Here is a 26,210-nt window from a genome sequence, read left to right as displayed (position 1 = left end):
GCGCTCTTGATATTTCACCTGTTGTTGATTGGGTGTACCAGGGGTGGGACGCTTGCGTCCCACATAGCCCATAGAGGTTAACACTTAAGTGATATCCTCTGGGTCCATATTGTACATTTTGTTGTATGTGTCTGTTAGCCAAATCAATTAAATTAAATTCAATACTATGAGAGGCACTGGAGGTTGACTCACATTCCCCCAAAGAGCTGCATGCCCAGTAGGGCGAACACCACGATGAAGAGGAAGAGGAGGAAGAGCAGGCTGATAATGGACTTCATGGAGTTGAGTAAAGAGACCACCAGGTTCCTCAAAGAGTTCCAGTACCTTCAGGGACATAGTGCAGAAGGACGAAGAGGGCGAATAAGGAGAGGATAGCGCTACATGTATAAGATTGTGTCATGTAAAGTTATCATGTCATGTTTTGGATGACAGCGTAACAGATCACTCACTTGGTGACTTTGAAAATCCTGAGCAGACGGAGAGCTCGCAGGACGCTGATGCCGTAGGAGGCCCCAGGTTTCACAACTGCCCAGATCACCTCAAAAATACTGCCTATAATCACCTGGAAGGAGAGTATATTGAATTACTACTTAAAATGTGGTTCTCCTTAATGCAATGCAGTGTAATGTAATTCTCTACAATACAGTTTTCAGCAGCGCCGGTTTGATTGAATTTTAGTTTCACTCACTCCAAAATCAAAACAATTGAAAGAGGAATGGAAGTAGTTCCTAGGTCCTAGTCCATACATTTTCATGGACATCTCAGTCAGAAACAAGCCCAGGAATACAAACTCTGCCAAATCTGCCAGGGAGAGGTAAAACACACAGATAAATTCAGAGTCAAATATGTCTTCACCCTGATGTCTGAAGTGAAGGCACTGATTAAATACGACTAATACACTATAGATTGCATTGTACAAACAACAAATAAATAGAATGACAGGTTTGGTTGGTGTTGGTGGGGAAATCAATGATAATGTACAGTATTCCCTCCCATGCAGGCGGGGCATTGGGCAGGACTTACACAGCGCATAGGTGAGCCACTCAGGCTGGTCATAATGGACGATGGCCACACACAGTGTGTTGAGGCCCACCAGACACAGGACTGTCCAATAGAAGCTCTGGGCCTTGACCAGGCGTCTGATGGTGAAGCGGAGCCGCTTCTCTTTCCTCCGGAAGTAGGAAGCACTGTCGTTCTTGCTGCTCTTCAGGCTGGCCCGGGTGAACGGAGACCCTGGGGGAGTAGCCCGGGTGAACGGAGACCCTGGGGGAGTAGCCCGGGTGAACGGAGACCCTGGGGGAGTAGCCCGGGTGAACGGAGACCCTGGGGGAGCAGCCCGGGTGAACGGAGACCCTGGGGGAGCAGCCCGGGTGAACGGAGACCCTGGGGGAGTAGCCCGGGTGAACGGAGACCCTGGGGGAGCAGTGGGGGGAACAGCACACACACACTGGACATAAAGTCACATAATCATCAATACTGTATTTCTCATTAAAATCATTTTAATGTAACTTGATGACCTGAAGGTTTTCACTTGGTGGGGACAGCCTCCAAACATTGTTAGACACAATGAGAGGAAATATAACAAAATTACAGCTAATAAACCCCAGATCTGCACTATGGCTAAAACAAACCACAACATAGCATGCCAAATACAGCAACTTCTATGTAAATTAGAGGTCATTTATAATATGACCAATTGCAGATTGTTCTTTACATTTCTCTTTAATAATGCTGCATCATATTGTTCAGATGGACAGTATCCTTCTCAGTGTCCTCCTGGCTAGTTCATGGCAACCATAAAGAACTCTGTGCACCGCCCTCCTCCTTTCTCCGACATCTCCCAGCCCCTGTGCCATAATAAACCCTCTGTAACTTAAATTAGTGGGGCTGGACCAAAAAAAGAAAGGTGAAAAATGGTTTCATTAGCATCTTGTTAGTGGCCCAGGAGAAGAGGGAGAATCATAATTTCCTGGGCTATTTTCATCTCCAAATTTTACTCTGTGTGAAGCATCATAAACTAAGTACCAAGTTAGGCTTGTCCTTTTCCTTTCTCTTTTTCACTCTCTCTCTCCCTCCATCTCCCTCTCCTTCTCCCTGTCATTTCTCTTTTTATGGGATTCTAATACTGAGCCAAAACACATAATTTCCCTTTAATTACTGTGCAGTGATGCAGATCTAATTGAGGAGTATTAATAATCACTCATGCAGCAGGACTGAGGAGTTCAAACACATAGTAGTTAGCAACCAACCGCCAAGAAGGAGAGAGCAGTTGGAGATGAGAGTCTATTGCGATGCTTCTGTCATTAGTCTTTCTTAAAGGTCACTTGTCTATCAGAATAGACAAAACCAAGAGTCATTATGTCACATAATGGGAATAATAGGAAGTGTAGTTACTTATTTAGTTATAAAGGATAGTATTCAACCCAAATTGATACATATTGTAGGCAATTGGCCCAATACCGCTGAAAAGACAAACTGCTAAAAATACAAAATGATTTAATATGCACCATTATTCAATCGAAGGACAGTTTGAAAAAAGATTGTTCCAGACTTGCAGTTGAGACTGACATTAGAGACATGAGACAGCCAGTACATAGGTAGATCAGTATACAGCAGTGAGCAGTGTGGAAGCTAACAGGTTGGTTGAGAGGTCAGAGGTCACGGGCATTGGCCTTACCAACAGATGAGACGTCAGTGAAGTGGTCTTCGCCCTCCTCAGCGTTGATCAGGTCATTCTTGCTCTTCTTGGCTCTTTTTAACACTGAACACACATTCGAACAATACTGTAGGGTTAGCAGTACTGATGGATCTCAGAGAATTAAAACCCTTAGCCTACAATTTCCACGCCCCAGTGGAAATTGTAATACAAACATTCCCATCAAAATCCATCTGTTTAAGCTAGAGATATCTGTTTTTTGCATGGGCTGCTTAGACAGGGCTTAGACTCTACAGGGTTATTAATACAGTACTTCCATCAGGTAACTGACTTACATTCAAAAAAGCAGCCCACAACTTGAACCCTTCACATTTATGACAGCTTGTGAAACAGCATCTCATGAGAGGCCTCTTAGGTCTTGTTGGCGCAATAGACCATTCAAACTTGACTGGCAACACAGCCCCCTCACACACACTCTCCCAGGCAGGCTCTCTCTGAACTGTAGCACTGTGCACCTCTCTCCTGTTCTAATCCAATTTACATGTTGCCCCAACACCCATAATTACTGTGGGTTCAGACTCGTTGGGCTGTGATTAATTCTGTGCTGGGCTAACAAGCAGCAGCACAATATCTAGATCAGCGAGGGTGGGTGGCATCAGCCCAAAGCCTGACATAGCCACAGCCAGAGAGGAGCCTGGGAAGACAGTCCTGGGCAGACACAGGGAGACAACACAGACAAATCTCATCTCCAAGGTCCTGAGTTTTCCCTGATCAGATCAGGCGGTCTGAGCAGCCTAACTCAGGGCCCGAGTACACCCTTCACCTGGGTTGTTGTGTTTCCTCTTGTACCACGCTCCATCCAGAGGAGACTTCTCTTCAGCATGCTTGTCCTCCTCTGCCAACATCACCTCCTCTGAAACAAATACATAGCCACACACCATAACACGAACACGCATGCACGCACGCACGCACACATAGATTTCCAAACCATCAGCATACTTAATATTACATATCATAAAACCCTAGGACTAATGCTATGTCAGCATAAGGTAATATACTGTATATTTCTAGGTCATATAGCTAGATATAAGAAATTGTGTGGTAGATTACTGCATATAGTATCAACTCACATTTGCCTGTAACTAACCCTTGAACAAAATCTTAAGCAGTATTTAAGTAAACTTAAGTATTAAAGTAAAGTTAAAGTTTTAAAAGTATAAGCGAGAAGGAGTAGAGGGCAGTCTGACCTGCCTTGCATATCCATTCCAGGTATCCAGTCAGCTCCCTCTCGATCTGCTGCTGCCTGCGAAGCTTCAGAAACTCCTGCCTCTTCTCCACACGCTCACGCTCCTTGGCAAACTCCCTGCGGGGACAAACACACACACGTATCGGACAAGCCTGGGAGCAACACACACAGTTGTAGCTACAGGTCAGAGCCTGGAGCACTCATCTGCTGACAGCATTCTGCCTCCCGACTGTGGAACTGGCTGTGGGTGAAACTTTTTGGAGAGACACTTCTAGTCTTTGCTTCCTCTACATAAAAAATGAAAAAAGCATGATTTTGCGAGTCCATATTGGCAATAAAGTCAGGGGTGTGTGAAAACATCAGATCTCTGTGGTTACACCATGAAGCAATTCTATTTCTGACACAATCTGATATCTTGGAACAACAAGCAACCCAGTTGCCCTTGCAGAAAGACAAATAGTCAAACCTATTTAATAAACAAAAATTTACCCTACACAGGCCCACAGATCATTAGCTGAAAGATAAAGTGTCCTACACTGTACAGTAAAGGACCATATACTGTAACTGCACTCTACACCAGTGTTTCCCAACCCCTGGTCCTCGAGTACCCCAACAGTACACCGTTTCGTTGTAGCCCTTGACAAACACACCCACATTGAGGTCTTAATGATTAGTTGAGAAGTTGAATCAGGTGTGCTTGTTCAGGGTTACAATAAAAAATGTGTACTGTTGGGGGTACTGGAGGACCAGGGTTGGAAAACACTGCTCTACACAATGCATGCAATTACACTTTGGAAATCAAATGAGCGTCATTCATTTTCATCATTGCTTGTTCTGAATGCACTCACACCATAAAACAGTCAATGAAAAAAAAGCTGAAAGGAACATGTGGTGGTTTGTGTAACCACAGACCCACAATTTGTTATCTAGCCCATTGAAACTATTATTATACAGGTGTATCCAGGGAATAAATAGGCCTACTGCTGATTGGGTAAAGGTTGGATTACCAAGACAAAGAGGGGGAGGTCTCACTCATTAACCTGCACTGTGAAGCCACAAACAGAACATCACTGTTGCCATCTCCCTGGATTGAGTAGCGGAGGTTGAGGACATGCTTTTATTTATCTTCCTCCTTCCACCCACAACTTCTCTGTGTGTAGTACTAGCTGCTTAAGACCTGTTAACGAGAGGGATGGAGGGAGGGGAGGGGAGGGGAGGGGAGGGGAGGGGAGGGGAGGGAGGAGGACAGAGACACACAGAGAGAGAGAGAGAGAGAGAGAGAGAGAGGGGGAAAGAGAGAGAGAGAGAGACAGGGAGAGAGAGAGAGAGAGAGATAGGGAGAAAGAGAGACAGAGAGAGATAGGGAGAAAGAGAGACAGAGATGGGGAGAAAGAGAGAGAGAGATAGGGAGAAAGGTCCACAAATACCATCTAGACACCATTGCCCTAGAACACACAAAAAACTATACCAACCTCGGCCTAAACATCAGGACCAATTCGACATCCCAATTAGGATCTGCCTAAAAATACTTGAATCAGTTATAGAACCCATTGCCCTTTATGGTTGTGAGGTCTGGGGTCCACTCACCAACCAAGAATTCACAAAATGGAATTAACACCAAATTGAGACTGCAAAAACATCCTGGTGTACAAAATAAAACACAAAATAATGCATGTAGAGCAGAATTAGGCCGATACCCGCTAATTATCCAAATCCAGAAAAGAGAAATTCTACAACCACCTAAAAGGAAGCAATTCCCAAACCTTCCATAACAAAGCCATTACCTACAGAGAGATGAACCTGGAGAAGAGTCCACTAAGCAAGCTGGTCCTGGGGCTCTGTTCACAAACACAGACCCCACAGAGCCCCAGGACAGTACCACAATTATACCCAACCAAATCATGAGAAAACAAAAATAGAATTACTTGACACATTGAAAAGATTTGACCAAAAAACAGAGCAAACTAGAATGCTATTTGGCCATAAATAGAGAGTACACAGTGGCAGAATACCTGACCACTGTGACTGACCCCAAATTAAGGAAAGATTTAACTATGGACAGACTCAGTGAGCATAGCCTTGCTATTGAGAGAGGCCGCCATAGGCAGACCTGGCTCTCAAGAGAAGACGGGCTTTGCACACTGCCCACAAAATGAGGTGGAAACTAAGCTGCATTTCCTAACCTCCTGCCAAAATGTATGACCATATCAGAGACACACGTTTCCCTCAGATTACACAGACCCCCAAAGAATTTGAAAACAAATCCAATTTTGATAAACTCCCATATCTATTGGGTGAAATACCACAGTGTGCCATTACAGCAGCAAGATGTGTGACCTGTTGCCACAAGAAAAGTTCAACCAGTGAAGAACAAACACCATTGTAAATACAACCCATTTTAATGTTTATTTATTTTCCCTTTTGTACTTCAACTATTTGCACATCGTTATAACACTGTACATAGCCATAATATGACACTTTAAATGTCTCTATTCATCTGAAACTTTTGTGAGTGTAATGTTTATTCTTCATTTTTGATTATTTATTTCACTTTTGTTTATCTATTTCACATGTTTTGGCAATGTAAACATATGAATCCCATGCCAATAAAGCCCTTTGAATTGAATTGAATTGAATTGAGAGAGAAAGAGAGAGAGATTTTAGGCTGGGTTTCTGTACAGCACTTTGTGACATTAGCTGATGTAAGAAGGGCTTTATAAATACATTTGATTGATTGATTGAGATATACAGAGACACACAAAGCAAAAAAAGAGAGAGAGAGAGAGGCAGATGGAGAGAAATGAGGGATCCCCTCCCTGAATGGTCCAGTTTCACAGCTCACTCGATGAGAGCCAAGCAGTGATTGGTGTCTCTCCCTCGCAGGTCTGAGGGAAGCTCCTTCCTGCATTGCAGTGGCTGTGTGTGTGCTTGCGTGCATGTGTGGCTGTAGCTATGTGTGTGTGTGTGTTTGGGAGGGCTGTGAGGGGGTGGTGCAAGCTCCACAGCAGTCCCTCAGGCGGGGGAGTGAGTGAAAACACTCCTCAGCAAGCCTCACACCAGCACTGAGCGCAGACTCTCTCTCTCTCATCTTTCTCTCTCTCTCTCTCTCGTATCTTTCTCTCTCTCTCTCATATTTTTCTCTTTATTTCTCTTATAAACAAACAGATTATCTAGACATACAGGCGATCCCAGCTACGCACTCTCTCACTCAGCCTGTACAGTACACACAGGCTCACCGAATGCAGAGAGACTGCAGAGTAAAACACACACAACAAACAATCACTCATAGACACATTTTGCAAGCAGCACGCAATCAAACTGCTCAGAGCTGGGCACACACTGTCGTGGAAAATTGCAAGATTATGTTAAATGCTTGTATTGTATTATAATGGTTGTTTGATAATGGAATTTATAGGTTTAAGGTTATGACTAAATGATTCCACCCTGAAAATGTATAACTGGGTGATTATAAGATTAATTCCCTAATGTGTGTGCATAGGACAAGTTAACAAGTTAAGACTTTGCTATTTAGCAATATAAAGGAGACATTTAAGGAAAAGAGGAACTGTTAACAGACAGCTTGTGGCAGACAACTTGTGACCACTGTGAAACTGATAACAGGAAGTCGGTTTCCCCACCCAGGGAGGGGAGAACCCTTTAGGCTTGCAGTAGATTATGGAACATGGGGCAGGATATGATAAGCAATGTATGTGTTGGAGAAGACTTGTAAATAAGCATTGACAGTGTTAAAGAAAAGGGGCATTTGTAAGGGGTATGACATATGGTATGACCAAATGTAAGGTATAAAAGGATATGTGTTTGTATGATTGGCAGAGCTCTCTGAATAAAGAACTAACCTTTTGCAGACTTCTGGGACTTTGTCGAATTCTTCTATTAACCGGGGCCTTACAACCCCCGGGGAATTGGTCAAAGCATATAGTGAGTTTTGAGTTAATAACATTGGGATGAAAATTCTTGTGACATTGTTTTATTCGACAGAATAGAGTATTCGGTTAACTATTGTGTGTGTTAACTCTACTGAGGATGGGCCTCTATGAGATAACACTGACGGAGGAGATTTACGATGTCTTTGGGTAATAAAGCCTAAAGAGCATTCCAGAGAACATGAGCTAATGGTTCTGTTCTATACCGTACCAGGAAGAGACGGTTCCAGTTTGGAGTAGGAGGACCAGACACTGGTCTATACAATGAAAACTGTTGACACAGCAGTTGCTGTCTGCTATGTTTTATAGATATCTTTCATACAAATCTTAACCTTGTGACCCATTCTATATATCTGTTGTTCGTCATGTACGTTGAGAGGGGTGTATCTTGGCTATAAAAGATCTTTGTACTTTTGTGTTGTCACTTTCAATGTTTCATTAGAGATAGCCCATCGTTGAAAGTCATTGCTAATACAAAGCTCTTAATTATTAAAGATGTAGTTTAAGTATAAATCTGACTGGTGTGTGAAGTTTGTAACTCTCCTCATTTGGTAATGCAGAAATTAGCCACCACAACACACAAAATTAAAACTGCTCAGAGCTGGGATACTATGCCTGAAAATGTGAAACTGTTTTAAGCTAAAGCTACAGTATAATAATAAAGGACCTGGAAAATCTAAAGAAACTGTAGCCTACATATCACACACAATATAAGCAACAAGAACATGAGTCAGAAGTCAAGGTTCAGACCAAGAGGTACAGTATGTGAATATTGATTTACAGCTGTACAGCTGTGAGTTGTGGAGCAACAGGACACAGCATGGGCCTCCACCTGACTGACAGGCAGACATTACCCTGCTGGGAAGGATCTGAAAAACCTGACCTTCTACTCCACACAGAGGAGAAGAGGGAGGAGGAAAACATAAGGGAGAGAGAGAAGCTGTACATTTCTATTGTGTATTTCACTTTAGTTTATTATCTACTTCACTTGCTTGGGCAATATTAACATATGTTTCCCATGCCAATAAAGCCCTTGAATTGAATTGAGAAGAGGGGGGGGGGGGGGGGGGGGGCTGGGCATTCTGTGGCACTCCCTTTGTTCTAATGAAAGCCCTCACAGAGTAACCTGACGGGGTGATTGGGCAGGAGGGCGGGGGATATTAGGAGGGGTGATGAGATAAAAGATGAGCCTTGCTGCCCCCGCCTGCTGTCTCTGCTCCTGGGGCTGTGGCCTCTAACCCCTGTGTGTGGCTGCAGCCCTGGCCCCGGCCCCCTGCAGGACAGACAGTGGCCTTTAGAATGTGACACAGCCCTGTCACAGTGCATCAGTGACCTTCATCCCTCCTGACCACAGTAAACACGGCTGACATTTTTTGGTACACTTCCCCAGACCTGTGCCTCGACACAATCCTGTCTCAGAGCTCTACGGACAATTCCTTTGACCTCATGGCTTGGTTGTTGCTCTGACATGCACTGTCAACGGTGGGACCTTATATAGACAGGTGTTTGCCTTTCCAAATCATGTCCAATCAATTTAATTTACCACAGGTGGACTCCAATCAAGTTGTAGAAACATCTCAAGGTTGATCAATTGAAACAGGATGCACCTGAGCTCAATTTCGAGTCTCATAGCAAAAGGTCTGAATACTTATGTAAATAAGGTATTTCTGTTTTTAAGTTTTTATAAATTTGCAACAATTTCTAAAAACTTGTTTTCACTTTGTCATTATTGGGTATTGTGTGTAGATTGATGAGGAATAAGTTTATTTAAAACCTCAAATGTTAAGGCCCCATATTTGGGGAGCCTATTGGATTTGTTTTATTCAATTCATTATGGTATGAGAACGGTAACCCCTATTTGCAAAAGCAGGGTGTCTGCGGTAGGCTGACTATCTTGGCTATTGATCGGTGCTTTAAAATACTTGGTGTGAATTACTACCATACATGGGCATACGAACTTATAAGGGCAGGCTGAGCTGATGACCTTATTTCAAGATGTCTGCTACCTACATTCCGTTTAGCATTGTGAAGCATAAACAAAATAAACACGGAATACGTTGATACACACCAAAATCCGGGACTCCACAGATCATGAGGATGTCTTATTTGTCTGCCTGGGACCTACCGTTATTGATCACCAGACCCGAGAGTCAAAATGTTTATTTTACACAGCGTTTTCACCAAACATCTTACAAGATAAGCTTCCATTTGGTCTGTGTTTGAGCTATAGCTACATGAGGGGTATCAAATTAATCCCTATGTTGGTAAGAACGAATATCGCCTATTGCCGATGTTATCTGATGATGTATGACTTAATGGCAACATCGAATGTCCACCGAGTGGACATTCGCGTCACATCTTTGAGCATAAAAAATATGACGATACCTGCTTACTTGCTGTAGGCATCCATTACACAGGGGATTGGCTACTATGGCACCTTGACCGTCTTGTAACAAAGGAGATAAGCTTTCCAGGGATATGCAGTTGACTTGGGTGGGACAAAGCAAGGCCTTGAACCTTTTATGCATTCTGCAAACTATTACTACCGGACTCAGAGACCAGACGCACCGAGCACGATTTCATTTCATTTCTTTAGCATAAAAGATAGTTTCTTAAGGGTGAAAAAAAGGTAAAAACGTAGAATATCGAACAGGAACCTAAAAAGAAGGCAGCTATGAATAAGTATACCGACATAGAAACTTTGAATAAAATACTGGAGTCGGACACGGATCAGGGGAGCGATTTGGACAACGAGAATTTTGACTCAGACGACGAAGATTGCTTTCTAGAAGGATTGGATCCACTTTTAGATCTGTAAGTAAATTATTTTCATGACTTTATATAGCTAATATACTATATGTATTTCGTTTTTTATAAATTGTCTGCTTTTTGTGCTTTGGATTTAGTTTACATAGGCCATTGTAACAAGTAATTTCAATGTTATATAATTCCAAAGTAGTTATTGTCTATGTTTCATATTAGTTCACTGTTTGCTGTTCTATTTTTTAATTTTTTTATTTCACCTTTATTTAATCAGGTAGGCAATTTGAGAACAAGTTCTCATTTACAATTGCGACCTGGCCAAGATAAAGCAAAGCAGTTTGACACATACAACAACACAGAGTTACACATGGAGTAAAACAAACATACAGTCAATAATACAGTAGAAAAATAAGTCTATATACAATGTGTGCAAATGAGGTGAGATAAGGGAGGTAAAGGCAGAAAAGTCCATGGTGGTGAAGTACATACAATATAGCAAGTAAAACACTGGAATGGTAGATTTGTAGTGGAAGAAAGTGCAAAGTAGAAATAGAAATAATGGGGTGCAACGGAGCAAAATAAAATAAATAAATACAGTAGGGGAAGAGGTAGTTGTTTGGGCTAAATTATAGATGGGCTATGTACAGGTGCAGTAATCTTTGAGCTGCTCTGACAGCTGGTGCTTAAAGCTAGTGAGGGAGATAAGTGTTTCCAGTTTCAGAGATTTTTGTAGTTCGTTCCAGTCATTGGCAGCAGAGAACTGGAAGGAGAGGTGGCCGAAGGAGGAATTGTCTTTGGGGGTGACCAGTGAGATATACCTGCTGGAGCGCATGCTACAGGTGGGTGCTGCTATGGTGACCAGCGAGCTGAGATAAGGGGGGACTTTACCTAGCAGGGTCTTGAAGATGACCTGGAGCCAGTGGGTTTGGCGACGACTATGAAGCGAGGGCCAGCCAACAAGAGCATACAGGTCGCAGTGGTGGGTAGTATATGGGGCTTTGGTGACAAAATGGATGGCACTGTGATAGACTGCATCCAATTTATTGAGTAGGGTACTGGAGGCTATTTTGTAAATGACAACGCCGAAGTCGAGGATCGGTAGGATGGTCAGTTTTACGAGGGTATGTTTGGCAACATGAGTGAAGGATGCTTTGTTGCGAAATAGGAAGCCAATTCTAGATTTAACTTTGGATTGGAGATGTTTGATGTGAGTCTGGAAGGAGAGTTTACAGTCTAACCAGACACCTAGGTATTTGTAGTTGTCCACAGATTCTAAGTCAGAACTGTCCAGAGTAGTGATCGACGGGCGGGCAAGGTGCAGGCAGCGATCGGTTGAAGAGCATGCATTTAGTTTTACTTGTATTTAAGAGCAGTTGGAGGCCACGGAAGGAGAGTTGTATGGCATTGAAGCTCATCTGGAGGGTTGTTAACACAGTGTCCAAAGAAGGGCCAGAAGTATACAGAATGGGGTCGTCTGTGTAGAGGTGGATCAGAGACTCACCAGCAGCAAGAGCGACATCATTGATGTATACAGAGAAGAGAGTCAGCCTAAGAATTGAACCCTGTGGCACCCCCATAGAGACTGCCAGAGGTCCGGACAACAGGCCCTCCGTTTTGACACACTGAAATCTATCAGAGAAGTAGTTGATGAACCAGGCGAGGCAATAATTTGAGAAACGAAGACTATTGAGTCTGCCGATGAGGATGTGGTGATTGACAGAGTCGAAAGCCTTGGCCAGGTCAATGAATACGGCTGCACAGTATTGTTTCTTATCGATGGCGGTTAAGATATAGTTTAGGACCTTGAGCTTTGAAGAGGCCACTAAACTCTCATGGCCATTGTTTATTTGCGGTTCTCACCTCTTCCTTTGTCTCCAAAGTGTTTCTTTTTGCATTGTGTGTGTGTGTGCTTCACACCTTCTATGTGAGTCACTGCACAGATAAAGTTTAGGCTTGGTGTTTTTACTTCACAGTAATGTCGTTTTGTACATTTAGTCAACTGTAATTCTGTGTGTCTTATAACAATACGTCCCTTTATTTTATTCACCACAAAGTGGAGGATGCAGAGGATATGGATGATGGCTTTTGGGAACCACCTCTTCCCAGCAACCGCACCCGCTGTTCAAGGTCTTCACCCACTACTGCTATGTCAATCTCCCTGTCTGATGGTTCTACATCCACTTTTCATAGACCTCTTGAAAAAGAAAATACAGTTGAAGTCGGAAGTTTACATACACTTATGTTGGAGTCATAAAAACTCGTTTTTCAACCACCAAGTCAATTAGGACATATACTTTGTGCATGACACAAGTCATTTTTCCAATAATTGTTTACAGACAGATTATTTCACTTATAATTCACTGTATCACAATTCCATTGGGTCAGAAGTTTACATACACTAAGTTGACTGTGCCTTGAAACAACTTGGAAAATTCCCCAAAATGATGTTATGACTTTAGAAGCTTCTGATAGGCTAATTGACATAATTTGAGTCAATTGGAGGTGTACCTGTGGATGTTTCTCAAGGCCTACTTTCAAACTCAGTGCCTCTTTGCTTGACATCATGGGAAAATCTAAAGAAATAAGCCAAGACCTCAGAAAAAAAATTGTAGACCTCCACAAGTCTGGTTCATCCTTGGGAGCAATTTCCAAACGCCTGAAGGTACCACGTTCATCTGTACAAACAATAGTACGCAAGTATAAACACCATGGGACCACACAGCCGTCATACCGCTCAGGAAGGAGACGCGTTCTGTCTCCTAGAGATAAACGTACTTTGGTGCAAAAAGTGCAAATCAATCCCAGAACAACAGCAAAGGACCTTGTGAAGCTGCTGGAGGAAACAGGTACAAAATGATCTATAACCACAGTAAAACGAGTCCTATATCGACATAACCTGAAAGGCCGCTCAGCAAGGAAGAAGCCACTGCTCCAAAACCGCCATAAAAAAGCCAGACTACGGTTTGCAACTGCACATGGGACAAAGATCATACTTTTGGAGAAATGTCCTCCGGTCGGATGAAACAAAAATAGAACTTGATACCAAGTTTTCTTATTTCTTGTTTGTTTCAAAATAAAAAATATTTTGCATCTTCAAAGTGGTAGGGATGTTGAGTAAATCAAATGATACAACCCCCCCAAAAATCAATTTTAATTCCAGGTTGTAAGGCAACAAAGTAGGAAAAATGCCAAGGGGGGTGAATACTTTCGTAAGCCACTGTAGTCAGCAAACCAGATGGCACATTCTGTTTTTAAATGCATTATTTAGGGATAGACAGGAGCACACTCCAACACAACAGTAGAAGCATTTGTGTTTAATGAGTCCGCCAGATCAGAGGCAGTAGGGATGACCAGGCATGTTATCTTGACAAATGCATGAATTTGACCATTTTCCTGTCCTGCTAAGCATTCAAAATGTAATGAGTACTTTTGGGTGTCAGGGAAAATGTATGGAGTAAAAGGTACATTCTTTTCCTTAGGAATGTAGTGAAGTAAAAGTAGCTCAAAATATCAATAGTAAAGTACAGATACCCCAAAAAACTACTTAAGTAGTACTTTAAGGTATTTTTACTTAAGTACTTTACACCACCGGATTGTATGAAGTACACAGAGTCTTACAGAGTCAGAGTTTACGCCATCTTCGCAGAGGGGATACTGAGTGCAGCCAGTGACGAGACAATAGGTAGGAGGACTGACTTTCTGACAAAGTAACACACAAGACTTTAAAGGCCATGATACGCTGCCGTTTTTGGGGGAAATATTGCAGAGCAATTTTGCTGGCAATGGAGTTGGGTATGAAACACTGGAGCAATGAGCAACATGAACATTAATATTATACTATATTTCATATGAAGCACAGATCAATTTAAACTTATTTCCCCCATTGATTTACTCATCTCCTATAGCTTGTTATTGACTGCCACAACTGTACTGAAATTCACAGCTGTGCTCTGTCCATCAACTGAACCTGCTGCCAGTCAAGTCAATGGCAATATAGACAAAGATAACTAGCTACATTAAGCAAACTTCCAACTTCATAATCATAAACTAGAAAGATGTGAATGGTTTTAAGCTAGCTAGCCAGCTAGTTAAAACATACAAAAAACTATGTAAAATGAAATGTAAACGGCTATAGCTAGCTAACACTCTACTCGGCTAGCTAGACAGCTAATTTAGCCAGTTTGTCCCATTGACTTTGCATGAGCTCTGGTTAGCATCCAACCATGGATATTTTTGTCAGTTAAACATGACAAACTGTACACAGTATGTATTTATGAACATATGACCATACACTGAGTGTACAAAACACCTTCCTAATATTGAGTTGCACCCCCCTTTTGCCCTCAGAACAGCCTCAATTTGTCAAGGCATGGACTCTACAAGGTGTTGAAAGCATTCCACAGGGATGTTGGCCCATGTTGACTGAAATGCTTCCCACAGTTGTGTCAAATTGGCTGGATGTCCTTTGGGTGGTGGGCCATTCTTGATACACATGGGAAACTGTTGAGCATGAAAAACCCAGCAGCGTTGCAGTTCTTGACACAAACCGGTGCGTCTGGTATCTACTATCATACACAAAGGCACTTAAATCATTTGTCTTGCACATTCACCCTCTGAATGGCACACATACACAAACCATGTCTCAAATGTCTCAAGGCTTAAAAATCCTTCTTTAACCTGTCTCCTCCCTTTCATCTACACTGATTGAAGTGGATTTAACAAGTGACATCAATAAGGGATCATAGCTTTCACCGAGATTCACCTGGTCAGTCTGTCAAGAAAAGAGCAGGTGTACTTAATGTTTTGTATACTCAGTGTATATTGTAGTAAGAAATAATTTGAGATGTGAAAGTCCAACTTTTCACTCCAAAACGGGAGTAGATTTTCTCTCACTTCAGATCAAAAATGGTTGTTTTCCAAAATATTTTAGAACGGTAGACTGATCACATGACCGATATCTGTGCTCTGATTGGAGGATTTCTAGAAATTGCCCATTAGGTGGCACTGTTGATCAAAATCCCCCAGATAATAAAACAAAATCAAATTTTCAACGTTTTTTTTGTCAGTTTAACATGGCCTTATGAAGAGCATAATGCCATATTGATAGTACAGAGAGAGCTGAAGCCATTTGGTGGAACAGCAAGTGAGAATTAGATTTGGTTTCCGAGAAGTAATACATTCAAATCCTAATAGCAGCTAGGTTACAGCCTAGTACACCACACAGCACTCATCAGGAGGCCTTCCATTAAGCTCTGTGAGTGAGTGAGTGAGTGAGTGAGTGAGTGAGTGAGTGAGTGAGTGAGTGAGTGAGTGAGTGAGTGAGTGAGTGAGTGAGGAGGAGGCACAACATGCCCCCTTGGCTTCAAAACAATGAACAGAAAAAACACATAAACATTCCAAATTACCCAGCATTGACATTGCACTCGAGTCTACGGCATGATTCACCAGACATTGATGGTATAGCGAAACGTGTGGGAGTAGCTGCCTTCAATCCAGGGACTACTGTACTGTAGTGTAAGGACAGTAAATGCTGTAAACCAATTTAACAGAAGAAATAAAATGCTAATTTCCCTTGACAGTATTTTGAACAGGGTACAGAGTGGATGGTACATTCAGAAAACACCTCTGATATTGTTTATGTAGGACTATTGTACCTCCAGCGTTGTCCTGGTTTACTCTGCTGTTTAGTGAATCTAAACGAGGGAGTCTAATACAGCTCAGCACTTATGAGCTCTGTACTGTTCTGTACTGCTCTGTTCCATACTGTTCCGTTCCTTACTGTTCCGTTCCGTTCCTTACTGTTCTGTTCCGATCTGGTCTATACTGTTCTGTTCCTTACTGTTCTGTTCCTTACTGTTCTGTTCCTTACTTTTCTGTTCCTTACTGCTCTGAAAATTACTGTTCTGTTCTCTTCTTTACTGTTATGTTCTGTTCTCTTCCTTACTGTTCTGTTCTGTACTGTTCTCTTCCTTACTGTTCTGTTCTGTACTGTTCTCTTCCTTACTGTTATGTTCTGTACTGTACTGTACTGTTCTGTTCCTCACTGTTATGTACTGTACTGTTCTGTTCCTTACTGTTATGTTCTGTACTGTAATATTCCTTACTGTTATGTTCTGTACTGTTCTCTTCCTTACTGTTATGTTCTGTACTGTACTGTACTGTTCTGTTCCTCACTGTTATGTACTGTACTGTTCTGTTCCTTACTGTTATGTTCTGTACTGTAATATTCCTTACTGTTATGTTCTGTACTGAGGAACAGTAAGGAATCTGTTATGTACTGTTCTATTCCTTACTGTTATGTTCTGTACTCTTCCTTACTGTTATGTTCTGTATTGTTCTCTTCCTTACTGTTATGTTCTGTACTGTTCCTTACTGTTATGTTTTGTACTGTTCTCTTCCTTACTGTTATGTTCTGTAATGCACTGTTCTGTTCCTTACTGTTATGCTCTGTACTGTACTGTTCTGTTCCTTTCTGTTATGTTCTGTACTGTTCTCTTCCTTACTGTTCTGTACTGTTCTCTTCCTTACTGTTATGTTCTGTACTGTACTGTTATGTTCCTCACTGTTATGTACTGTACTGATCTCTTCCTTACTGTTATGTTCTGTACTGTACCATTCCTTACTGTTATGTTCTGTACTGTTCTCTTCCTTACTGTTATGTTCTGTACTGTACTGTTATGTTCTGTACTGTTATGTTCCTTACTGTTAGATTCTGTACTGTTATGTTCTGTACTGTTCTGTTCTGTTCCTCACACATATTTAATGTACTGAACTGTTCTCTTCCTTACTGTTATGTTCTTTACTGTACTATTCCTTACTGTTATGTTCTGTACTGCTCTCTTCCTTACTGTTCTGTACTGTACCTTACTGTTATGTTCTGTACTGTACTGTTCTCTTCTTTACTGTTATGTTCTGTTCTGTACTGTTCTTTACTGTTATGTTCTGTTCTGTACTGTTCTCATCCTTACTGTTAATTTCTGTACTGTACTGTTCTGTTCCTTACTGTTATGTTCTGTACTGTACTGTTCTGTTCCTTTCTGTTATGTTCTGTGCTTTTCTGTTCCTTACTGTTATGTTCTGTACTGTACTGTTCTCGTCCTTACTGTTATGTTCTGTATTGTTCCTTACTGTTATGTTTTGTACTCTTCTCTTCCTTGCTATTTTTTTCTGTACTGCACTGTTCTGTTCCTTACTGTTATGCTCTGTCCTGTACTGTTCCTTTCCTTACTGTTATGCTCTGTACTTTACTGTTCCTTAATGTTCCGTACTATTCTTTTCCGTACCGTTCTGTTCCATACCATTCTGTTCCGTTCCGTACTGTTCTGTTCCTTACTGTTCTGTTCCTTACTGTTATTTTCTGTACTGTTCTGTACTGTTCTGTTCCGTACTGTTCTGTTCCGTACTGTTCTGTTCCGTACTGTTCGGTTCTGTTCTGTATTGTTCTGTTCTGTATTGTTCTGTTCTGTATTGTTCTGTTCCGTATTGTTCTGTTCCGTATTGTTCTGTTCCGTACTGTTATATTCTGTACTGTACTGTTCTGTTCTGTACTGTACTGTTCTGTTCTGTACTGTACTGTTATGTTCGGTACTGTACTGTTCTGTTCCGGATTGTTCTGTTATGTTCTATACTGTTATGTTCTATACTGTACTGTTCTGTACTGTACTGTTCCGTACTGTTCTGTTCCGTACTGTTCTGTTCCGTACTGTTCTGTTCCGTACTGTTCTGTTCCGTACTGTACTGTTCTGTACTGTACTGTTCTGTACTGTACTGTTCTGTTCCGTATTGTTCTGTTCCATACTGTTATGTTCTGTACTGTACTGTTCTGTTCCTTACTGTTATGTTCTGTACTGTACTGTTCTGTTCCTTACTGTTATGTTCTGTACTGTACTGTTCCTTTCTGTTCTGTACTGTACTGTTCTGTTCCTTACTGTTATGTTCTGTACTGTACTGTTCTCGTCCTTACTGTTATGTTCTGTATTGTTCCTTACTGTTCTGTTCCGTATTGTTCTGTTCCATACTGTTATGTTCTGTACTGTACTGTTCTGTTCCATACTGTTATGTTCTGTACTGTACTGTTCTGTTCCTTACTGTTATGTTCTGTACTGTACTGTTCTGTTCCTTACTGTTATGTTCTGTACTGTACTGTTCTCGTCCTTACTGTTATGTTCTGTATTGTTCCTTACTGTTATGTTTTGTACTCTTCTCTTCCTTGCTATTTTTTTCTGTACTGTACTATTCTGTTCCTGACCGTTCTGTTCCATACCATTCTGTTCCGTTCCATACTGTTCTGTTCCTTTCTGTTCTGTTCCTTACTGTTTTTGTCTGTACTGTTCTGTTCCGTACTGTTCTGTTCTGTATTGTTCTGTTCCGTATTGTTCTGTTCCTTACTGTTATATTCTGTACTGTACTGTTCTGTACTGTACTGTTCTGTTCCGTATTGTTCTGTTATGTTCTATACTGTTATGTTCTATACTGTACTGTTCTGTACTGTACTGTTCCGTACTGTTCTGTTCCGTACTGTACTGTTCTGTACTGTACTGTTCTGTACTGTACTGTTCTGTTCCGTATTGTTCTGTTCCATACTGTTATGTTCTGTACTTTACTGTTCTGTTCCATACTGTTATGTTCTGTACTGTACTGTTCTGTTCCTTACTGTTATGTACTGTACTGTTCTCTTCCTTACTGTTATGTTCTGCACTGTTATGTTCTGTTCCTTACTGTTCTGTTCTCTTCCTTACTGTTATGTTCTGTACTGTACTGTTCTGTTCCATACTGTTATGTTCTGTACTGTACTGTTCTGTTCCTTACTGTTATGTTCTGTACTGTACTGTTCTGTTCCTTACTGTTATGTACTGTACTGTTCTCTTCCTTACTGTTATGTTCTGCACTGTTATGTTCTGTTCTGCACTGTTCTGTTCTCTTCCTTACTGTTATGTTCTGTACTGTTCTCTTCCTTACGGTTATGTACTGTACTGTTCTGTTCCTTACTGTTATGCTCTGTACTGTACTGTTCTGTTCCTTACTGTTATGTTCTGTACTGTTCTCTTCCTCACTGTTATGCTCTGTACTGTTCCTTACTGTTCCGTACTGTTCTGTTCCGTACCGTTCTGTTCTTTTCTGTACTGTTCTGTTCCTTACTTTAATGTTCTGTACTGTACTGTTCCTTACTGTTATGTCCTGTACTGTTCTGTTCCTTACTGTTATGTTCTGCACTGTACCTTACTGTTATGTTCTCTACTGTACTGTTCTCTTCCTTACTGTTATGTTCTGTACTGTTCCTTACTGTTATGTTCTGTACTGTTCTCTTCCTTACTGTTATGTTCTGTACTGCACTGTTCTGTTCCTTACTGTTATGTACTGTACTGTTCTCTTCCTTACTGTTATGTTCTGCACTGTTATGTTCTGTTCCTTACTGTTCTGTTCTCTTCCTTACTGTTATGTTCTGTACTGTACTGTTCTGTTCCATACTGTTATGTTCTGTACTGTACTGTTCTGTTCCATACTGTTATGTTCTGTACTGTACTGTACTGTTCTGTTCCTTACTGTTATGTTCTGTACTGTACTGTTCTGTTCCTTACTGTTACGTACTGTACTGTTCTCTTCCTTACTGTTATGTTCTGCACTGTTATGTTCTGTTCCTTACTGTTCTGTTCTCTTCCTTACTGTTATGTTCTGTACTGTACTGTTCTGTTCCATACTGTTATGTTCTGTTCCTTACTGTTCTGTTCTCTTCCTTACTGTTATGTTCTGTACTGTTCTCTTCCTTACGGTTATGTACTGTACTGTTCTGTTCCTTACTGTTATGCTCTGTACTGTACTGTTCTGTTCCTTACTGTTCTGTTCCGTACCGTTCTGTTCTTTTCTGTACTGTTCTGTTCCTTACTTTAATGTTCTGTACTGTACTGTTCCTTACTGTTATGTCCTGTACTGTTCTGTTCCTTACTGTTATGTTCTGCACTGTACCTTACTGTTATGTTCTCTACTGTACTGTTCTCTTCCTTACTGTTATGTACTGTACTGTTCTGTTCCTTACAGTTATGTTATGCACTGTTATGTTCTGTTCCTTACTGTTCTGTTCTGTACTGTTCTGTTCCTTACAGTTATGTTATGCACTGTTATGTTCTGTTCCTTACTGTTCTGTTCTGTACTGTTCTGTTCCTTACTGTTATGTTCTGTACTGTACCTTACTGTTTTGTTCCTTACTGTTCTCTTCCTTACTGTTATGTACTGTACTGTTCCTTACTGTTATGTTCCTTACTGTTCTCTTCCTTACTGTTATGTACTGTTCTTTTCCTTAGTGTTATGTCCTATACTGTTCTGTTCCGTACATTTCTGTTCCGTACCCTTCTGTTCCGTTCCATACTGTTCTGTTCCGTACAGTTCCGTTCCATACTGTTATTTTCCATACTGTTCTCTTCTGTGCTGTTCTGTTCTGTACTGTTATGTTCTGTACTGTACTGTTCTGTACTGTTCTGTTCCTTACTGTTAAAGTCCTGTACTGTTGTGTTCTGTACTGTACTGTTCCTTACTGTTATGTCCTGTACTGTACTATACTGTACTGATCTGTACTGTTCTGTACTGTACTGTTCTGTTCCTTACTGTTAAGTTCTGTACTGTACTGTTCTGTTCTGTTCTTTACTGTTATATGCTGTACTGTACTGTTCCTTACTGTACTGTTTCTTACTGTCCTGTATTCTTCTGTACTGTTATGTTCTGTACTGTACTGTTCCTTACTGTTCTGTTCTGTACTGTACTGTTCCTTACTGTTTTGTTTTGTACTGTACTGTGTGTGTGAACATTCCAGTCAGGTCACTCCCAATGCAAACTCTTGGTGGGCAAGCATATATTTCACAAAACACTGCTTCAAATGTGAGAAAACAGGGAAAATACAAACACTGTAAACTATGTAAATGAATACTCCCATTCGATTAGGCTAACGCCATGCCAATATAGTCAGACAGAAGCTTCACGTTAAACAGAGCCAGCAGGTAAGTGAAATGACTTGTAAAGAGCACTATACTGTATGTACTTCATAATAGTGAGTTGATAACAACACCTTTCCCACAGACAGAGATGGTGTCAGGACATGTAGACATGTGTAATGTTGACACTCACCCAGACAGGACTCCCAGGACCAGGTTGAGCATGAAGAAGGATCCGATGATGATGAGGGGGATGAAGTAGATCCAGTTCCAGGTGTTCCCTGAGGCATCGTTGGCCTGCAGAAACACACACAGAGAGAAGGACGGTTGATATTTATTTACATTAGTGACGGTGCTTTTTGAACATTGTGCTTGGGGAAGAAAAAGAGTAGCAATAAACAATAGCGTTTTCTTTTGGTGTGCTACAAAAATTACAAGATTCTGTTTTATTTTTATTGCTATCAATATGATGACATAATGGGGGGAAAAACTCAACGTAGGTTTTAACTGGGGGCTGAGTGATGACTGACACAGATTAATGACTTTCCTGTGAATGACTTTCCACCTGCAAGCCTTCTCTCTCTCCAGCCGATCCCACTGACCACAACTCCCGACCCCCCCTCTCTTTCTCCTGTTCTCCATGATCCCACTCTATCAGGATGGAAATTCATGGCAATGATGGTAAGAGTAACATAAACACGTTACAAGGTCAGATCTTCTCTTAGGCCATTTCAGTGCAACCCAACGTACTGTATATTGTCTGTAATTGCGAGAGGGACCTGGGGCTGCTGAATCAGCAGATAAAAATACAAATTGCAGACAACCCCTCTCACCCCCTCATTCCACCCACAGCTGTCTCTAAAGCATCCAATCCACTGGATAAACCTCCGCCCTCTTCCTCCCTGTCCATTTAGCTACTGTATGTATGTGTATATTATTTTGTAAGGCAATATTTTTGGCAAGGATGCACAAAAGTAGCATCCTCAGGTAAGCCAAGTTACAGTATTGACTCAGAAATGCAAATACATTTTGTAAGCGTTAAGTTGAGGGATACATTATATGCTCCACAGTATGGGTACAATACACAATGCATGTTGGAGAGTTGCAAGCTGTAAACGTCCTTGGGGCCGAAGCAAGATATTACATTTCTGGTGTATGGAGATCTTTTTCTGCTTGAATTACAACTGTCCCACTGGAAAACTAAAAAAGTCAGAAGAGGGAAAAAGCAAAAGTCTTATTTGGACTTGATCCAGTTTTTTATATGTCAAGAGGCAAATGTGGCTGTTTCTAAAGTCTGAGAGCCACTACACTACAGTAGAGTAGGTCCACTCCACTCCAAAACCTACCTACTATAAAAGCCAGGTGTTCAGTAAACACTTTCTCAGTTGAGAGACCCTAGATCATGACATTCAGAATGCAAGCCCATAGAGATACTGGTTTAATGTTAAGAGGGCAAATATACAGCAGGAGCCAAAGTCATTGTCTGTGTCCTTCTGTGGTGAATTGGATTTGTATGCCATAGTGACATCCAAATCCTCACTGCAACAATGTTTATTCCGGCATTTCCCTGCTCATAAGACATCTAGGGCCCATATGGTTTTCATGACCCCTGTGAGAGAAGCAGAGAGCCTCAATGGAGGCTCCAAATCAATTATTAAACCTTATCTCAGTATTAAAATATATTTGTTTCTCGATGTCTACACCACAGTTAAAACTAGATTATTATTTTCTATGTGAGGAAGTCTACTGCTGAGGGCAATTGGGTCGCTGAAAATTGGCTGAGACATTAGCGGAAGATAAATCTTTCTTGGGTGGGTTTTCTTCTTGCCATTAACGGATTGTCAGTTAAATGCTTACACATGCAGAGCTCCCTCACAGGCATGTACAGTGCCTTCAGAAAGTATTCACACTCCTTTTTACACATTATGTTGTGTTACAGCCTGAATTTAAAATGTTAAAAGAGTGAAGGAAAAGCAGCCAACAAGTGCTCAGCATATGTTGGAACTCCTTCAAGACTGTTGGGAAAGCATTCCTTATGAAGATGGTTGAGAGAATGCCAAGAGTGTGCAAAGCCGCCATCAAGGCAAAGGGAGGCAACTTTGAAGAATCTAAAATCTAAAATATATTTTGATGTGTTTAACACTTTCTTGGTTAATTCATGATTCCATATGTGTTATTTCATAGTTTTGATGTCTTCACTATTATTCTACAATGTAGAAAATAGTAAAAATTAAGAAAAATCCTTGAAGGAGTAGGTTTGTCCCAACTTCTGACTGGTACTGTACATTGGTTTGAAAATCTATGGCAAGGCTTAAAAATGGATGTCTAGAAATGATGAACAACCAACTTGACAGAGCCTGAATAATTTTTGAAAGAATGGGCCAATATTGTACAATCCAGGTGTGCAAAGCTCTAAGAGACTTACTCAAAAAGACTCACAGTTGTAATCGCTGTCAAAGATGATACTAACATTGCTTCAGGGGATGAATACTTATCTAATCAAGATATATATTACTGTTTTATTTTCCATTAATTCATGAATTTCTTTGAATTTTTCTCCTTTTTTGACAAAATAGTATTTTGTGTAGATCGTTGACAAAAATTACGGTTCAATACATTTTAATCCCACTTTGTAACACAGCAAAATGTGGAAAAAGACAAGAGGTGTGAATACTTTCTGAAGGCACTGTAGGACAAGCATGCTCCACTGTGAATTACATTGACAGTAGCAACACATGCAGGAAAGATACTATTCTACAGAGAGAAAATACATTCTATATGTACAGTGCCTTCAGAAAGTATTCTTACTCCTTGACTTATTCCACATTTTGTTGTTACAACTTGAATTCAAAATAAATAAATAAAAATCTCACCCATGTACACACAATACCCCATAACAACAAAGTGAAAACATGTTTTTAGAAATGTTTGCAAATGTATTGAAAATTAATACAGAAATATCTAATTTTCACAAGTATTCACGCCCCTGAGTCAATAGCAATTACAGCTGTGACTGCTATTAGGTATGTCTATCAGCTTTGCACATCTGGATTTGGGGATTTCCTCCCATTCTTCCTTGCAGATTTTCTCAAGCTCTGTTAAATTAGATGAGGCGTGTCGGTGAACAGCAATCTTGGTCTTTCCACAGAATTTCAATGGAATTCAAGTCTGAGCTTTGGCTTGGCCACTCAAGGACTTTCACATTCTTGTTCTGAAGCCATTCCAGGGTTGCTTTGGCTGTATGCTTGGGGTCATTGACTTGTTGGAACATAAATCTTCCCCCCAGTTTAGGTAAGACATACAAAACCTTGCAGAGGACCTAATCAACTGACAAACTGTTATTCATAAAAAATATATATATAAACTATTGGAACCAAGGCTTAAAAATAACTAATATTGTTACAATATGGAGGGAGTGATGGAACATAACTAATGAAATTACAGTTAACGAAACATTACACTTAATCCAGTATAACCTAATTTACAGAATTTATTATATAAGCGACAACATTCATAAATTCTAAAACACAACGATAGAGTTATGTCTTAAGTGTCTAATGAACAATGACTCAATAATTCAGGCCTTCTGGGAATACTATGAAGTACAAAAGTTATCGGTGGAGTTAGAAAGTTGGCTGTCAGAAGTTTTACAATGTAAATGTACTTTTCATCTGTCTAACTGCATACTATAAAACATGGTATGTGAGGGTGTGGTGAAATACCCAATGGGTTGGACCATACTTTTCTCATCAATCATTTTGGAAAGACAATTACTTAAACTGGAAATCAAATGATCCTCCATCGTTAAGAGAGTAGAACAATCAAATGCATTATTATTTAAATATTGAAAAGGTGTAGGGGACAGAGAAAAACAGAATAGCACAATTTGAGGCCATATGGGTTAGAGTCTTATAAGCACTGGAAATAGATGTGGTGGGAACATGTGGGTCTGGGCAGGTGTGATGTCGTTGATGTTTGTGAGCGTCTGTCTGTCGTCTGTGTCTGTATATGTTTATATTGTTTGAAAAATAGAAATAAAGTTTTTTGTTGTTGATGGGATTCAAGTCTGGGCTTTGGCTGGGCCACTCAAGGACTTTCACATTCTTGTTCTGATGCCATTCCAGCATTGTTTTGGCTGTATGCTTGGGGTCATTGTCCTGTTGAAATGTAAATATTCACCCCAGTCTAAGGTTGTTTGCACTCTGAAGCAGGTTCTCATCAAGGATTTGCCTTAATTGGCTCCATGTATTGTTCCCTCAATTCTTACCAGTCTCCCAGTTCCTGCCGCTGGAAAGCATCCCTATTGCATGATGCTGCCGCCACCATGCTTCACGGTAGGGATGGTGTTTGATGGGTTATGAGCTGTGCCTGGTTCTCCAGACATAGCGCTTTGCATTCAGGACAAAGAGTTACATTTTTGTCTCATCAGACCACAGAATCGTCTGCCTTATGCTCAGAGTCTTTCACATATCTTTTTGCAAACTTCAGGCATGTGGTAATGTGCCTTTTTCTCAGGATTGGCTTCCGTCTGGCCACTCTCCCATAAAGCCCAGATTGGTGAAGTACTGTTGAGACTGTTGTCCTTCTGGCAGGTTCTCCCATCTCAGCTAAGGAAATATGTAGTAGAGTGGTCATTGGATTCTTACTCACCTCCCCCGCCAAGGTCCTTCTTGCCCGGT

The 26,210-nt window shown here is 41.0% G+C and overlaps 1 protein-coding gene across 1 annotated transcript in view; it reads right to left on the bottom strand.

The window, feature by feature from the left end:
• Positions 1–26,210, bottom strand: part of LOC106585428 (voltage-dependent N-type calcium channel subunit alpha-1B) — a 109,863-nt gene that overhangs the window by 63,616 nt on the left and 20,037 nt on the right. The window contains exons 4-11 of the mRNA XM_082968380.1: positions 21,725–21,828; positions 3,904–4,019; positions 3,480–3,569; positions 2,678–2,761; positions 1,024–1,413; positions 689–801; positions 450–562; positions 193–324 (exon numbers count right to left, since the gene is read on the bottom strand). Coding sequence (XP_082824506.1) covers positions 193–324; positions 450–562; positions 689–801; positions 1,024–1,413; positions 2,678–2,761; positions 3,480–3,569; positions 3,904–4,019; positions 21,725–21,828 — 1,142 coding nt within the window. The remainder of the gene's footprint in view (positions 1–192; positions 325–449; positions 563–688; positions 802–1,023; positions 1,414–2,677; positions 2,762–3,479; positions 3,570–3,903; positions 4,020–21,724; positions 21,829–26,210) is intronic.

The sequence above is a fragment of the Salmo salar genome, chromosome 24, assembly GCF_965601325.2.
Source record: "Salmo salar chromosome 24, fSalSal1, whole genome shotgun sequence".
Lineage (NCBI taxonomy): Eukaryota > Metazoa > Chordata > Actinopteri > Salmoniformes > Salmonidae > Salmo > Salmo salar.
Note: the sequence above shows the minus strand (reverse complement) of the source record. Positions and strands in the feature narration are given on the sequence as shown.